We start from the raw sequence: 15,156 nt of genomic DNA, 5'->3' as shown, positions 1-15,156 counted from the left end.
GCATCTACTTTACAGCCCCCCTGGGATGAGGAGTGGCAGACATTGCATGCAGCGAGCAAGCTCACCTGTGCAGCGGGTGTGCTGATCGATCGGCCGCCCCCGCGGCCATGCAGTCGCACCACCTCGCGGAGGGCCGTGGCCGCACCGTGGCGCACCTCCCAGGCAGCATTGAACAGGTCCTGGCACAAGGCCTCCACAAACGCCTCCAGCGGCCACTCGCCTGAACACTGCTGTGAAGGCAGCCAATAGGAAAAAATGACGTCCATCAGATACTGCTGCTCAGCTGCCAAGAGCCCCATGCAGCAGCAGCAATTAATTAATTCATTCATTCATTCATTCAAAGCAAAATTAAACATGAAGCAGTATCTGCAGTAACACATAATACATTATACAGTAGACGGGCAATAATTCAAACTCTGATAATTGGTACTTTCAGTTAAAGGAAACAAAATTCGAATTTTTGGTTGGCTCGCTATGTTTTCAAGTACAGTCGTGAGCAAAAGTGTTATACAACACTCAGCTGGAGGCGGAGCTCCGGAAAATTGCATTCCAAGTTCGTCTGGCAACAGCTATCCGAGACTGAGAGGCAATAGTGGCGGTGCCCAATTTTATCCACAAGCATGTGTCACAATCACTGTCCCCTACGTTGTCGCTGGATGGCATTTCGATGCAGTATTCCAGAGCACTGTCAGCGACTGGGTGTTGCCGGATCCACTTATAACATTATTCAAGTGCCCCGAAAATTCCATTCTTACGACCAATACTTGCTATAAACGCGTTGCACGAAAAAAAGCATAACTGCATGGGGATCACGGATGGCAAGTGACATATGAGCTCTGCCAAGGCATTGTTTTCGTGGCCCCGAAAGCGGGCTTATAAAAAACACGAGAGGGTTGCCACGGCCGTTCGCGACGATCGCCTCATCGGTGAGAAGTTCTGGTGTTACTAATGCGTCGTCCGCATGCAGAAACTCCGAGTTGTGAAGCATCCTTATCGACTGCGGACCAAAGTTCTGGCATCACTTCATTGATGGGAACTTTGCAGGCTTCGTCTAAATCGCACTGAGTTGTGAAGCATCCTGCGGACCAAAGTTCTGGCATCGCTGGGAACTTCACAGGCTTCGTCTATATCACTCTGAGTCATGAAGCATCCGCATTGACTGCAGAACAAAGTTCTGGCATCACTTCGTCGATGGAAACTTCGCAGGCCTCGTCTAAATCACACTGAGTCATGAAGCATCCTGCGGACCAAAGTTCTGGCATCACTTCATTGATGGGAACTTCCCAGGCTTCGTTTAGATCACTCTGAGTCGTGAAGCATCCGCATCGACTGCAGAACAACGTTCTGGCATCACTTCGTCGATGGGAACTCAGCAGGCTTCGTCTAAATCATTCCTGCCTCAGACAAAGCACGCTTTCCTAAAGCAGTTCCGCCCCGTCGAAGCGCCAACTTCGGACCATGCACCAAGTATAAACTACATGGCTATCAGCAGATTAATTTTATAGTCTGGTTGCTCCCTGCGTAGCCATGTTCATCAACAAGACTAACTTGCTCAGGATGCTTCGATGATACATCACCTTAAAATTGGCGACCACGCTGGTGTCCATGGGCTGCAAGCCTGCTGCCGTGTTTGGAGGCAGGAAAAAAACTTCCACGTTTGAGAGCTTAGGCACGAAGTGGTGGGCACTACAACTATCCAGGACAAGAGCCACATTCCTCTGATCGCTGGATGTGCTGATAAAACTCTAACAGCCACTCGCGAGAAAGTTCTCAAGTCATCCATGCCTTGCGATAGTTACGGTAGCGTACTGGTATCCTGGCAGCACCGTGGAAGCAGTGGGGATTTTTTTTACTTCCCAATGACCAATGTGAGGCACTTGTCGCTCCCGTCCATGTTGGCACATAAAAACACAGTGAGGCGCAGCTTGCTGTTCTTGTCGCCCTTTCAGTGCTTGCGTCTTGGAGGGCAACATCTGGAAAAACAGCCCCGTTTTGTCACCATAGTACCCGTCGGCGTCAACATAGTTTTCGAGGATGCGGGTCTGCGTTTGCTGCAGCCACTTCTCCTTCGCCTCCATGTCACGCAAAGCTCCCTCACTGGTGACGGCTTTGTAGACAATGCCGTGCCTTTCCTTGAAGCACTGTATCCAGCCGCCACTTGGCTGGAGGTCCACATTGTTAATCAGCAAGACAAACTGTTTCGCCTTTGTGGCCAGAATCGGCATGGTGATAGGGCATGGGCACCAAGGAACCACTCGTGGAGGGCCTCCTCCACCTCCGCATAGGCACCTTGCCGAATGCGTTTGCGCCCACTGTCAGTGAGCACTTTTCTTTCTCGAACTACTCAGTGGAGCGGATGAGCATCGACACCGTCAGTTGCGATAGTGCCTACTTCTTAACAAAGTCAAACACTTTATCATCTTTGTAGTTATTCACTAAACTGCACTTCGTCTCCAAATCGGTAGCCGAGCACTTTCTGTTCACCAGCAACGTCTTCCGATAATCAGCAGGCGGATCAGCAATCTTCCGTTTCGGCGGCGATTCAAACGAGACGGAGAAACCAAGTGGTCAGGAACGACTTCGATGCAATCAACTAACACAAACAACCAAATCCGTTGGCAGAACTGCGCAGAATGAGGGGCGAGGGAGCAGATCAGCGCTGTCGGCGCGCTGGCGAGGTCCCTTTGTGTTTCAGAGGGTAGCACAGTGTAGAGCTATGGGCGCAGCCCATTTGTGTTTGGAGGGGTGGAAGGGCAGCGGGAGAGAAGTGTGCGAGGCTGGTGATGTGGAGAAGGCCAGAAAACAGGTTCTATTGTATGAACGCACGGCAAGGAGGAAGTAGCGGCTGGAAATGTTTTTCTTTTTAAGGATTTCACATTCCACTACCATTTGGCACGAGCACACGGGAGCCAGACTTCATTGTTATAACCGATAATGTGGCATGAGGGCATTGTAGTAAGCAGGCTATTTTACTATAAAAATCATACCGAAGTGGACGGCGCAGCAGCTTTTCACTGTTGTAACCGATATATTGTTAAATCCGGCATCGTTACAAGTCGGTTTGACTGTATACCACTTTTGGTCACGACTGTAGGTAGTGTTAGATACAATCTCCGAGACCATCTAGAAACCCAACAGAAGAAGGCCTGTTTAGAAGTTTTTGTACTCAGTGCTGCTCTGCACTTTAACATTCCTTTTTGCTTCAACTGGGATGTTTAATTCCTACCCCTTGTCATCATGCTGAACTTCTAAAATGCAACTGAAGAGTCAATAAACAAACTAATAATAGGTGAGCAAGCGGTCGAAATGCCCAGTGTTGCCTTGCCTCTTCCCAGAGGTTGTCCGTGGCTCCGTCGACACCGTCGTGTGGTGGTTCGCCCTTTATGGTGTTTCTGCAAGGTCTCTTGGATGGCCCCGATCCCTCCCTGGCAAGACTGGCCCTCCGCTTGGGGCCGCGGAAGAGGCCCGACGCTGGTGCGGTGACGCTGCTCACTGTCGCAGCTGCCGTCGTGATGGGCATGGAGGGGGGCAGAGATGACGCAAGAGGGACAGGTGGAATGCCCCCACCCACCTGGCCACCCTGAAGAGAAAACAGCAAAACAGGCAGCAGAAGAGCGCGAGTAAACAGCGTGAACAGCACCAAACTGAACAGAGAGAAACAGGCAAGTGTTCACTAGAAAAGAAAGCTTTGAGCGACAACATGCAACAGTTCCACTGCATGGCTGGCTCAGTCACTGTCAGACCTAACATGATACAGGCAGGAAAATGCACCATTGGCCGAAATACGAAGTATTATATTTCGTTGAAGGACAGCTTTCAATGATGTAAGCCTCCTTCTCGTGCGCAGGATGTGAGGGACCGCAATCGCCGTGCCACATTGGGGCACCCACAGGTGTTGGAATTTGGGCACTCTTTTTCCCCTGGCCTGGTGGAAACGCTTGCATGATGGATCTCTGACCTTACCCTATATCAAGAAAAATGCACTGTACCACAGCACCCTGTGTCAAAAAGCTGCCCTTGCACCAATGAGGTCCTATCATTATCATCCCCTGGACAGCTACGACGCAGCTGTCAGAGCAAACTGCAACAGCTGTGCCAGGTTTCACAAGATGATTTTAACCCACTTCTGCAGTTACTCTTCCTGTCAACAGTCCACATTCACAACCAATACTTTGGACTCCCTAGAGACCAACAGTTGCATTTTTCGTTCTTCACATCGGACTGGCCACGAGCGACTACTATGTAATGCCTCAGCAATCTCTCTAATCCTGGCTGTTTCAGAGGATGCCAACTTTGATTTAAAATCTCAGTAAGTGAACCGGCCCACACTGCTCATTTATTCAAGGCAGCACATGGCCCCAGAAACGGTGCTTGAACGTATTGATAACGCTGTGCCAGAGCCTTTTGCACCTTCCAATTGCACGCTCTCTCTTTGCCTGGCCAACGTTGCCCTAGTAAATGAACTATGCCTGCTTGGCACGTCATGCCTGGGCAAGCCATGCCCGAAATGCATGTACGGGGCAGCGCAGGAGGGCATTCACTGTGGCAACATACATTATTCATTTATTAGTGGGATGAGTGGCTCGAGATGGAGGGGTCAGGAAAACAGTAATGATGTGCACAGTGAGCTGGGCTTGAGAAAAGCATAGCTGTGACTCTTAAATGGAAGCTTTCACTGCCACCTGCAGGCAGCACAAGGCCGAGAGATAGAAAAAAACTTATTTTAAGGCAAAAGCCTTTCTTGGCTCACGGGCAACAAAAATTTTCGCTAAAACTGGCACTAAAGAAAAAAAAAATGTCTTCACTAGGAATCGAACCACTATCCCTCCGATCCCCAGCCGAGCGTGCAAACCACTACTCCACTCCAGCTAGTGAGAAATCGATTGCAATTCTCCCTACCTTGAGGACCATAGTAGCGATCACAATGACGGTGTATTTCGTTGATAATGATGGCAGTAGCGATAGCTATGAGGATGACAGTAGCGATGACAATGACAATCCAGTTAGTGAAAACAGTCCTGTAAAGTGGCTTTTGCCATTGTGCTCTTAAGCAGACTTAAGAATAACCCTGTATTTTTTTTTTTATTGTTCACATTATCTCAGTAAATTAACATTTGCAATTGGTCTTCGGAGTGTCAGATCATTTCAACTATTCCTCGAGTACCCTTGAGATTGATCACTACATGCCTTTTCAAACATCGGATGATATATCCAAGCATGCTCATCAAGGTGGTCACTGCAATGCTGGTCTTAAATAGTTGTGGGAAACGTGCTCGACCACCTTCATGTTCTAACAGAAATAATAAATCTGAAAGCTGTTTTAACCAGCGCATTCACTTCCCTGTGAGTCTTTGTCAGGAACAGATGAGGCACTCAAGGAATGTGAGTCAAGGCAGTGACAACGTATTGCAGCAGTCCAGAGCAAAATTTGTTCCCCTTTCTATTTCATAGAAGGATCATAGGAGACACTGAAATGCTTGTACTTTCACTGGGAAACACAGACAGGAGTAAAGTGAGGCAATCACTGCGTGCACATGAAGGTTATAACGGACCTCGGACGCTACACCAGAGTGCCGTCTCGCCTACGTCTCCATCCTTCCAGGCAAGAAATCCAAACGAGCTCACCAGTGCAGCAGAGTACTCCTGCTTGACTAGAGGCATGACACTGTCGGGGGGCACCCACGTTCCTCCTCCTCCTGCGACAGCGGTGCCGCTGTTGCCATCGTAGGAGAGATCTTCAGCAGAGAAGAGGTCCGAGGTGTCGAAGCCCATGCGCTCCGCCATCTCCATGCCCAGCTGCCGATTGAGCAGCTTTCGCTGGTGCAGGAGCCGCTCCTTCGACATGGAGCCCCCTGTTGCACAGGAGAGGCAAAAATGGACAGGGCCAGCAACATTGGAAAGATCAGAATCATGTTTATTTGCCATCATAAAGATGCTGGCTGCGGCAAAAAATGCCACTACGAAGGCTTCGCAAGGCTGATACACGCTACGAAGTTTTGGCAGTGGTACACATGTGAATATGTAGAAAAAAACATCACAGTACTTTCACAACATCTGTCGCAAGAAATAGTAAGAAACGTAACAGAGTTGACACCATGTAGCTATATATTCCTTATTTATTGAATGCCGGAGAGCGTAGCACAACCTTTGGCAGCCATAATTTGTGGGGGTGTTTGGTACAAACCATTTCAATCTCGCTCGTGCAGAGTATTTAGGCTCTTTTCATTGTAAGCCCAGTAGCGGCAGCATAAAATGGCACCAAGCAAAGCCTTTCTTGAAACTCGAGGAATATGGGTGGCAAATGAGCAACTCTAGTTACTGTCACGATTAGTCTAAGTCACTTTGAAGTGTGCAGCACCGGCCGATGGCAGACGAGAACAAGGCAGAACCGCAACTATGCCGTCTGTTACTAGCAAGCTCACTGCCAAAGAACTTTGATGCCCACCCTTTGCACTCTAACACAAAGGCATCAAAGACAAGAAGTGGCAGACAGCATGACAGGCCTCACATGCTGCCGTTAAAAGCACGGGGCCAGACAGCACGAAACGACAAAGAGCAAAGATGAAGAACCTACTACCTTTCCTTAGAAGATGTACTGCTTGACCACTGCTACCTATCGTACACTTCCACTCCAAGATTGTTGAGAGCTTTCAGCATGTTATTTTTCAGACACTTTTCTATTCTGTCTGTCTAAGATATAAGTCATGCCTTTCAACCAGTACCCCGAGTTAATTAGCAAGGCAATCTTATCAACAAATTGCATATTATTTAGAAATTCCCAATTAACTCTTAATATCCGTTGACTATTGTCAACTCAAGGCTCTGAATATTTCTTGTAAGCAAACCATGATTAGCGATGGGGTGATTGTATCTCCTATTAGGGAGGGCTAGGCCACTATAGATATCTACCAGTATTTTTACATGGTTTGGTTTGTGGGGTTTAACGTCCCAAAGCAACTCAGGCTGCACTGACATCACACAGTACATGGCCGCCTTGCTTTTCGCCTCCATCAAAAAGCGGCTGCCGAGGCCATGATTCGATCCCGCGTCCTTGGGAACAGTAGTCGAGTGCCGTAACCACTGTGCCACCCTGGCGGGGTCAGTATTTTCACATATGGTTCTTCTACTTCTGCAATACTAGCATGACTACTGATGTTTCTGACTACTTCCAAGGTTTTGAGGCACCCCATTGTCATCTGTCAAAAAGATATCTACATGTAAAACAGGCAAGAGTGTGCCTGTCTCTCATGCTTAAAAAATAGTCATCAGTTGACTGCTCCAAGCATGTTTTCTTTTACATTGCAGCTATGCGTCAAACACCTGTCAATTGCCAACATTCTCCTTGATCTCAGCCCAGCACACACATACCGAAGTAATTGTCGTCGAGGTCAAATTCAGAACCATCCGAGGCAAAGAGGAGGCCACCATGTTTGAGCACCTGGTCGATGTCAAAGTGCTCGAAGCGCATCCAGTGGCACGGGGACTTGGCACTGGCGGAAGTTCCGAAGTTCGCACACTCGCCATCCACTGCACACATAAAACAGAGGGTAGCCCTTAAACAGCCTGGTCTCTCACCAAGATAATGCCGAAGCCTTAAGAACACCGCGTGGTTAAGATAAAATCTCCTGGACTGGGTAAGGTGCCACGAAAGCTATGTCAACCCGAGCACAGAACAATACCATCCTACACTTCCAACTTACACGTGTTCAAGAAGCCCTACCACGAACTTGCAATACCAATACCAAACAAGCAGTACAGAAAAATCACTCACAGTAGAGAGGATGCAATCTGGTACCACGCCCTTTAAAGGCACACTGTCCACCCTCAGGTTGAAAATATTTCCTTCCCCGGTGACTATGTGACTTGACCCCCAGAACGCAAGGCCGCAAAATGTTTTTGAAAAGAGTAATTAATAATGCAGCTACAGCCACCACAATCACCCAATTCTATCGTGTTTTTCTCCTCCCGTTCCCTCGCCAAGGCTTTTCACTCTCCTACCCGGTCGTCTAGCCTCCGCAAGCCGAATTCCCCTTCCTTCTCAGAGTTTGGCAGGAGGTAGGGCGTGATCTTTGCGTGCGCGAAAAAAAGCTAGCAGGAGCGCGCGTTGCTGCATTTAGTCCGACCGTGGCGAAGGGAAAAGCGCGCAGCAAGCGGTGGACACAATTAGTGGTGTACACCAATCCTTCACCCATCAGTCAACGAGACGGACCAATGGACGTCGTTTGCGACTACGATGACATCCTTGTGGCTCGTAGAGAACGGGAAAGCTGGTTTCCCAATGGGAGGATGAGAGAGCTTTGATTTATATTTTTGCTTCTTTGTGGCGCGTATCGCTGTAGCATTTTGCACAGACTATTTCCGGCACCTGATCTAAGCACTGGGCTCCTTTTCTTAAAAGGTCCTTAAAGGACAGAGGGCTATTAAGTGACCCAGCAGATCCAACGACAGACAGATGACCCCGAAAAGTACCAGGTCAGGATAAGAAGTGAATGGGTAGGAGATGCCGCCAACCTTGTTCCTCTTTGGACAATCCCGGTGGGTCCCACTGGGGCACGTGTGATATGATGGCCTCCACGGCTTGGCTGGCAGCAATGCGAGTTTCCCAACAGGAGCTGTGCAAGTATTTGCGGACCTGTCGCCACACACCAGAGAGGAAAAGTGTGTCAAAAAGATGTTTTCCGAAGCTTTCATTCTGATGAACCAGCACAGGAAACGCAATGGACAAGAACAAGACAGGCAAGGAGAAGCAGATACTTTTGCAAATAAAATAAGCAACACGTTGCATTCTTAGGCTTGGCCTGGGAAATATGCAGCCAAAGTCTGGTGCACTCCTTGAAACACGTGACAAAGGAATAAAAATTTGTTGTGGCTTAGCTCTGGTAAACCCTAGTTGAATTGCGAAAGCAATGGCGGAAGCTTCTTTTGCCTGCTACACTTCCGCTATCACTTCTGATCAGTGTAAAGCTTCTACATTAATGGGTATACTTAAGCTCGTCATTTGAGGGTATGACGCGAGAGCGTAAGCTACCAGCCCACATATAAAGTCACGCTTCAACCAAGCCGTATGGACATACCTGCGTGTCGTAGGGGTAAAAGGAATGCAAACGGTTCTGGCAGGCTGATTCTGATATCGCGCTCCCATATGAAAGGAGCGACCCGAGTTGTCAGCTCTTGCCGTGGCATAGGGGTAATGTGAATTCAAATGTCATGGCAGGCTGATTTCTTTATGAGGAGACCGTAGCTACGCCTCTTCACAGAGTAGCTGCGCTCACCCGAGGTCTCGCTTTGGCTGTCATAGTATTGCTTTCGAAATAAAAGAAAGCATCGTGCCGAACAGGAACTTAGAGCGCAGAAATTAAATTGTGACACGATCGCAGTTAGAGCATATTTTTCCCTTTTTTTTTTTTTTTTTACCGAGCTAAAAGCCTGGCTGGGTAGGACGTAACTAGACTGCTGCAGAGAACTCAAAAGCGACCTTTGTATGCGTCCACAGACCTGCAAGCTCCATGCAAGTCACTGTATTTTCACATCTTTACCTCTCCTTTCCAGTTTCTCTTTCTGTCCTTCCCTTTCCCTTAGTAAAGAGTAGCAGGCTGAAGACAGGCCTCTTCCCCCATTATGCTCTGTTAAGTTATGCTAGATTAAGGTATGTTGAAAAAAGCTGCCTTCCAAGCCCAGTGTAGAGCACATTAAGCCCATGCATTACCCACTGTACGAGCGACCAAGACAAAGCAATCTTCCCTATGTCGACAACACTTCCTTTCCTCCTCACCCATAAGCACATCTATTGGGCTAATGCTACAGAAGCATTCTATTCAGAACCGAAGCTCTTCTTATTACTAATGCCACAAGCAACGCTGCCTCACCCCTGTCAGCATTGCTTTTCACAGGCAGACAACTTCTGCTTTTAGAAGCGCTTACATGCCACTTAGATGATTGCCAATACCGTGACTGTCATTGTCACGCTGTCCCCACTACTACAAACTGTTGATTACACAGCACACACTAAGTATGTCACAATGCCCTCCTTGCCTGCACAGCAGACAATTTGGGGTTGAGCAAGAATTAAAAAAGTGCCAATGGCAGCCACTGCTGCCCCAGTTGGACTGACCAAATTTCGCACCGCGGCCAGAAACTGCCGATGCAGGAAAAAGCCCCTAAATGTGTGAATACATGAAAATGCATGAAAGCAAACATCCGGCTTGTGACTAGTTTTTGGCTGCATAAAAGTTCAAAATTTGCGCAAGACTTGATCCAGTTCCCTGCACATAAAAACAGTGGTGCCAGGAAAATGCCGCTTCAGAGCGTGCACAAGCGTTGCCAAAAACAGAGAACAGTGCAGTGCGACAAAATGCAGCATGGGCTCGTAATACCTTCAGAAAGCTACGAAGAGAAAAGCATCCACAGCGGCAAAGGCTGCCTTGTTGGCAACTCATTCTGCATGTTGCCACCAGGTCCTGCTCTGCACCGCGCTTAGTTTAAGATGACCTTCTGGCAGTCAAAAGTAAGAGGCAAAGCAACCTTACTACCAGGCACAATAGGCACTGAAGCAACTGCCACGCAAAGAGCATAGGATATGGCATGCACGTGCCCAAATGCTGCGAGTGGCAAAATTTCTAGATGGAGGCTTACCTTGGCCAGGAGGTTGTGCAGCTCGTGAGGGTGGAGCTTCTGCACCTCGCCCAATTGGACAGCAGCCGCCCGCCGTGTCACTGGCGACGAGCCCGTGTCCAGGAGGAAGAACAGCCGGTCGAGCCTGCGGCAACCAAAGAGCAGGAGTCACTGGACATTCTGAGCCACCTCACCCGCGACGAGATCCCAACACAAGAAAAGGCAACGTGCTTCTGCCACCTTTCAACATTTTTTTCTGAAGATTCAGAAATATAAATAATGGTGTTTAACACCCTGAAGTGAAATGTGCTACGCCACCACAGTGGAGGGCTCTGGATCGGTTTAAGAACATCTTCAGTTCTGTAGTATGCACTGACATCGCACAGTACATGGGTATTCAGGTATTGAAGCGAAAGCGTCCCCGTGGCATGTAAAGCCAAGGTGACCATACTGGGCGCAGGCCACAAATGCGTATGCGCCCATCTTCTTGATGGTGATGATCTGATGATCATGATCGTGATGTACCCAGTCATAATGGCACTTCTCACCTACTTCTTTTTCTCATCTTCTGTCTTCCTCTTTTTATCTTCCAAATATTCTTGCTTCCCATTCTTCCTTCTTCTGCCTTCTTTTTCTTGGCATCTTCCAAATCTTGCTCCATTTGACTGGCTTCTTCTTTAGTAAATAAAGATCTTTACCACATGTAACCATTAAAAATGAAGATTTCGCTTACACACTAGGCTTAATCAAGCTAAACCATCAGCAATTTTTTAAAGCGCAGCTCTTTGGAGCCGTTCCTGGGTTTCGCGTCGGCTTCGTCGGCCTTGTAACCAGCTCTGTCCCCCTTTCAGTCCCCCTCAGTTCGAGCCGGCGCTTCGGCAACTGGAGCCTTTTTGTCTCCACTAAAATACGGCCACTGCGGCTAGGATCAAATAGCCCACAGACATGGGACTAGCAACCAAACACCGAATACGAGGCACCATAGCTCAGTAAATGCTCAGCAGTCAGGGTTCAATATAGTATGCGCAGTTCTATATAACATCAGCTTGAATGCACGGCTTCAAAACCCAGTTGGGGCCTGGGGCACAGTGCAAATCAAACGCTATCAAGGTTTCAGACACCAGCAAGATACAAGCTATCAGGGGTGACACAAGTTCAAGAACCATTTTTCTGTGCTAACGGGAGTGTCAAGAGTGTCATTCGCAATAGTGTTATTTTTTGCACTTGACACGTTTAACACCCTTAAATGCAGCATCCTAAATATAGGACATTGCATTTTTTTCACAATAACTCTAAAACTTTACTGCCCAGAAGCTTGCACACTACCTAGCATAGGTTGAAGTTTCTCTACTATTTATACTATTTCTGTACAACAGTTGCGCTCCTTAAAGCAAAAAATAGAATATAGAAAAAAATGCAATATTTGAATGCTGTCATGACAATACCACTACGCATGACCAGAAATGTGTCATTAGAGTTGCTGCAGAATGCTCGAGGATTTACAGCCCACAACAAAAGAGTATTTGTCTGGTGTAAAACACTGAAGTACAGTTATTAAATAGTGTTGGGAAATACTTCCAGCAATAAAAGCACAATTTAAATTGTGAAGTGCAAAAGAAAAAAAAAGTTAACTACACCATGGTAATGGTAACAGGTACGCTCTTAAAGCAGTGAATAGAATCTAGAAAAAAAAAAAGGCAATATTTGAAAGTTTCGCACTGCGCTTGAGGATGCGAGATCGTATTCCTGCCACGGCGCCCGCTTTTCACTGGAAGAGAAAAGCAAGGCGCCCATGTGCTGTGCGAAGTCTTTGCACATTAAAGAACCCCAGGTGGCCAAAATTTCCAGAGCCCTCCACTACGGTGTCTCTTATAGCCTGAGTCGCTTTGGGACGTTTAAACACCATAAACCAACCAAACAAAAATGTTTTATATCTAGGGCATATGCATTAGTTTTATTTCCTGAATTTTAGGCAAGTGTGAGTTAATCACCACTCATGACATGACACTCCAGACTTGCAAAGTGAATGGAGGGCCTTCCACGCCGAGGCAGGCTGGTTAGTGCAACATGCCCAAAGGCAGATGCTGCGCAAGACAGTCCTGCATGAAACATACAAAGACAGCTTGCCCGAGCAAAAATCTGTATCTGACAGACAGAGGCGTTAGCAGACCCCAATATGTCCTCCTTCTAGCAAATGCAGCAAAAATCGGTTAACAAATAGCAATTTTGTGCTGCCTGTTGCCTGCGCCAAGAATAATGCTTAACTGAGAGCAGCCCCTTTTAGAGGCATGCTATAAAGCAGCCTTTCGAAATTCTTCATGATCTGCCATACCCTTCTGCCCACAGACAGTGCAGGAACAGCTTTATCATTTTCATTTCTTCTTAACGGCTCAATGAAAAAGCGACAAACCACATCCTTTCACCAGAGCTTTCACAGGGGGTCATTCCTTGTCAAATGGCTCACACCTGGCACTACAGCGTCTTTTAGTTCCTGTAACAGAAATGCTGGTGAACAGCGCTACCGTGCTACACACCCTCCCACAGGGGTGGATGCAGGCTCTAGCTTTTTGGAGCAGGCACAGGAGCAGCAAAAGCTTTATTGTGGAGTAGCTTTGGAGCAGGAAAAGTCCCAATTTGTAGCTGGTTTGACTGTAGGCTATTGGAGCATTTCTGGAGCAGGCCGACAGGATTCAATGCAACTGAGTCCATTTTGTCTGACCTAGGCAAAAAGCTGCATAAAGATTGACGTTATCCTGCTGGCCTGAATTTTTAGAGGGCGTGCAAGGATTCCAAAGATTTTCGCTCGAGTTCATAAAGAAAAATCGACAAATGGCAGCGATTATACAAACAGTAGTTGCAATCGATTAGCTGCTAACTGCAGCTGAGAAATGTTCCTGCCACCAGCCTTTCATGAAAGCCACGGCGTTAACAGCTTTACGACAAGCACCAGGAGTATTGACCCCGAGTAACGCAAACTGCTGTGGATGTAGATGCGACTGCGTATACACTGCGTCCTTTTTTGCAGAAAGCACCCAGTGTTGCTCAGCCGATAACACTCAGCTTATTTGGCGTGGTGTACTTGCAATGGACAATTGTCGTGTAAACTGTCATTTAGGCACAACATGTCAAATTGACATAGAATGGCACAATAGGTGTAGCACCCCCCCCCCCCCCCCCCCCGCCAAACACACAAGTTTCCGCGGCCTCGTCAATGCTTGCAACTCCAGTCCGTAAGAAAGTTTCGGTGTTTTGAAAGACACACACAGAGCGCAGTCTTTTTAAAATAGAGGCAATAGAACCAGAGGCCTTTCTCAAAACAGACATCATACAAGCTACACAGTGCTCAAGTAGGCATCACAAATTTACATTTAAAAGCCTTTTGTTTCTCGGCAGCCGCAGCTGCTGCACGTTTCCCTTTCATTTCTCTCAACTTTTTTTAAAGCAAAAAGGGAAAGGCAGTAAAGGCTGCAAGTAAAACAGCTGCAACACGACGTTCCAGCGTTACTACTCCACGTAGGAGGTCGAATCGCACAGGAACTGCAACACAAGCAAAGCGGTGCCTTTTGAGATGGGAAAAAAAAAAAAAAAAGAGGAAAGACCAATGCAGGTTTATGTTGCAGTCTCTGCCGGGCTTACATGTAGGCGTCCCATTTTTGCAATTTGCTAACAAAAGGCATAAAAGGCTGCTGGACGCCAACCCTGGATGATGCACAATTCTCTACAAATTTGGAACAGACTGCACCAAATGCATTTCTCATGAAATTATGTGTTGCCCCACAGCTATGCCTTGAACCAAAAAGGGTCCGTGGAGGGAGGCACATGTGGGCACAGGTAGTGGGTACAGGTAGCGGTACAGGTACGGGTAGCGCTGAAAGAAAGGGAATGGAAGTCTTATGAAAAAAAAAAAAAAAGTCCACCAATCTCACTTGAACAATATACTCTTTGCGCATGATGAGTGAGTTCCCCACAAATTCTCTGCCCAGGTGTGGTCTGCAAAGCTTCTCTGAAGCCATTATTTCCACTGCAGATCTTTGTGTTTGCTGCAGAGTATGTGTATGGCCTTCTCGCAGATATCCGCTGCATCATGACATATGTATTCTTAATGTTTAACCTAATCACGTAGGTTGAATCAGAAATATCGCCCAAATCAGCACCATAATCACCAACTTGACTGTATCCATAGGCGGACAAACACCTCTGCCGTTGTGCTGCCCCAGCTAGACATACCCTGAGTCAAACTTTCTTGGTTCCACTGCCTGCCCAATACCCTTATGCAACTACCACATTCCATTGCCACATCCAATTCATCGAAACAACTGCAGAGCTTGATTGCCCTCCCCCAACAATAATGACTGTTACAGTTCTAAATGAGCACCATAAAATGCTTTCGATTAAACCTGCGCTTACCTCCTTCATTCGTGCTGAAATTTGGCACACAGATACAACACAACCGCCTATCATTTTCGATGCCAGTTTAGATGACGCACTTGCCTGATTCATCATCTAAACCGGTATTGGAAATGATAGGTGGTTTTATGATATCTG

The 15,156-nt window shown here is 47.4% G+C and overlaps 1 protein-coding gene across 2 annotated transcripts in view; it reads right to left on the bottom strand.

Annotated features, from left to right (window-relative positions):
• Positions 1-15,156, bottom strand: part of Hel89B (histone acetyltransferase 1) — a 103,277-nt gene that overhangs the window by 68,104 nt on the left and 20,017 nt on the right. The window contains exons 2-7 of one of the 2 annotated variants that reach the window (XM_084603902.1): positions 10,633-10,756; positions 8,512-8,632; positions 7,369-7,527; positions 5,626-5,852; positions 3,326-3,580; positions 66-230 (exon numbers count right to left, since the gene is read on the bottom strand). In XM_084603902.1, the coding sequence (XP_084460028.1) occupies positions 66-230; positions 3,326-3,580; positions 5,626-5,852; positions 7,369-7,527; positions 8,512-8,632; positions 10,633-10,756 (1,051 nt within the window). The remainder of the gene's footprint in view (positions 1-65; positions 231-3,325; positions 3,581-5,625; positions 5,853-7,368; positions 7,528-8,511; positions 8,633-10,632; positions 10,757-15,156) is intronic. The other variant, XM_084603903.1, reaches the window with a different exon arrangement.

Source organism: Amblyomma maculatum, chromosome 5, assembly GCF_055883805.1.
Source record: "Amblyomma maculatum isolate TAMU_Amacu chromosome 5, ASM5588380v1, whole genome shotgun sequence".
NCBI classification, from domain to species: Eukaryota; Metazoa; Arthropoda; class Arachnida; order Ixodida; family Ixodidae; genus Amblyomma; species Amblyomma maculatum.
This window is presented reverse-complemented; position numbering and strand designations above follow the sequence as displayed.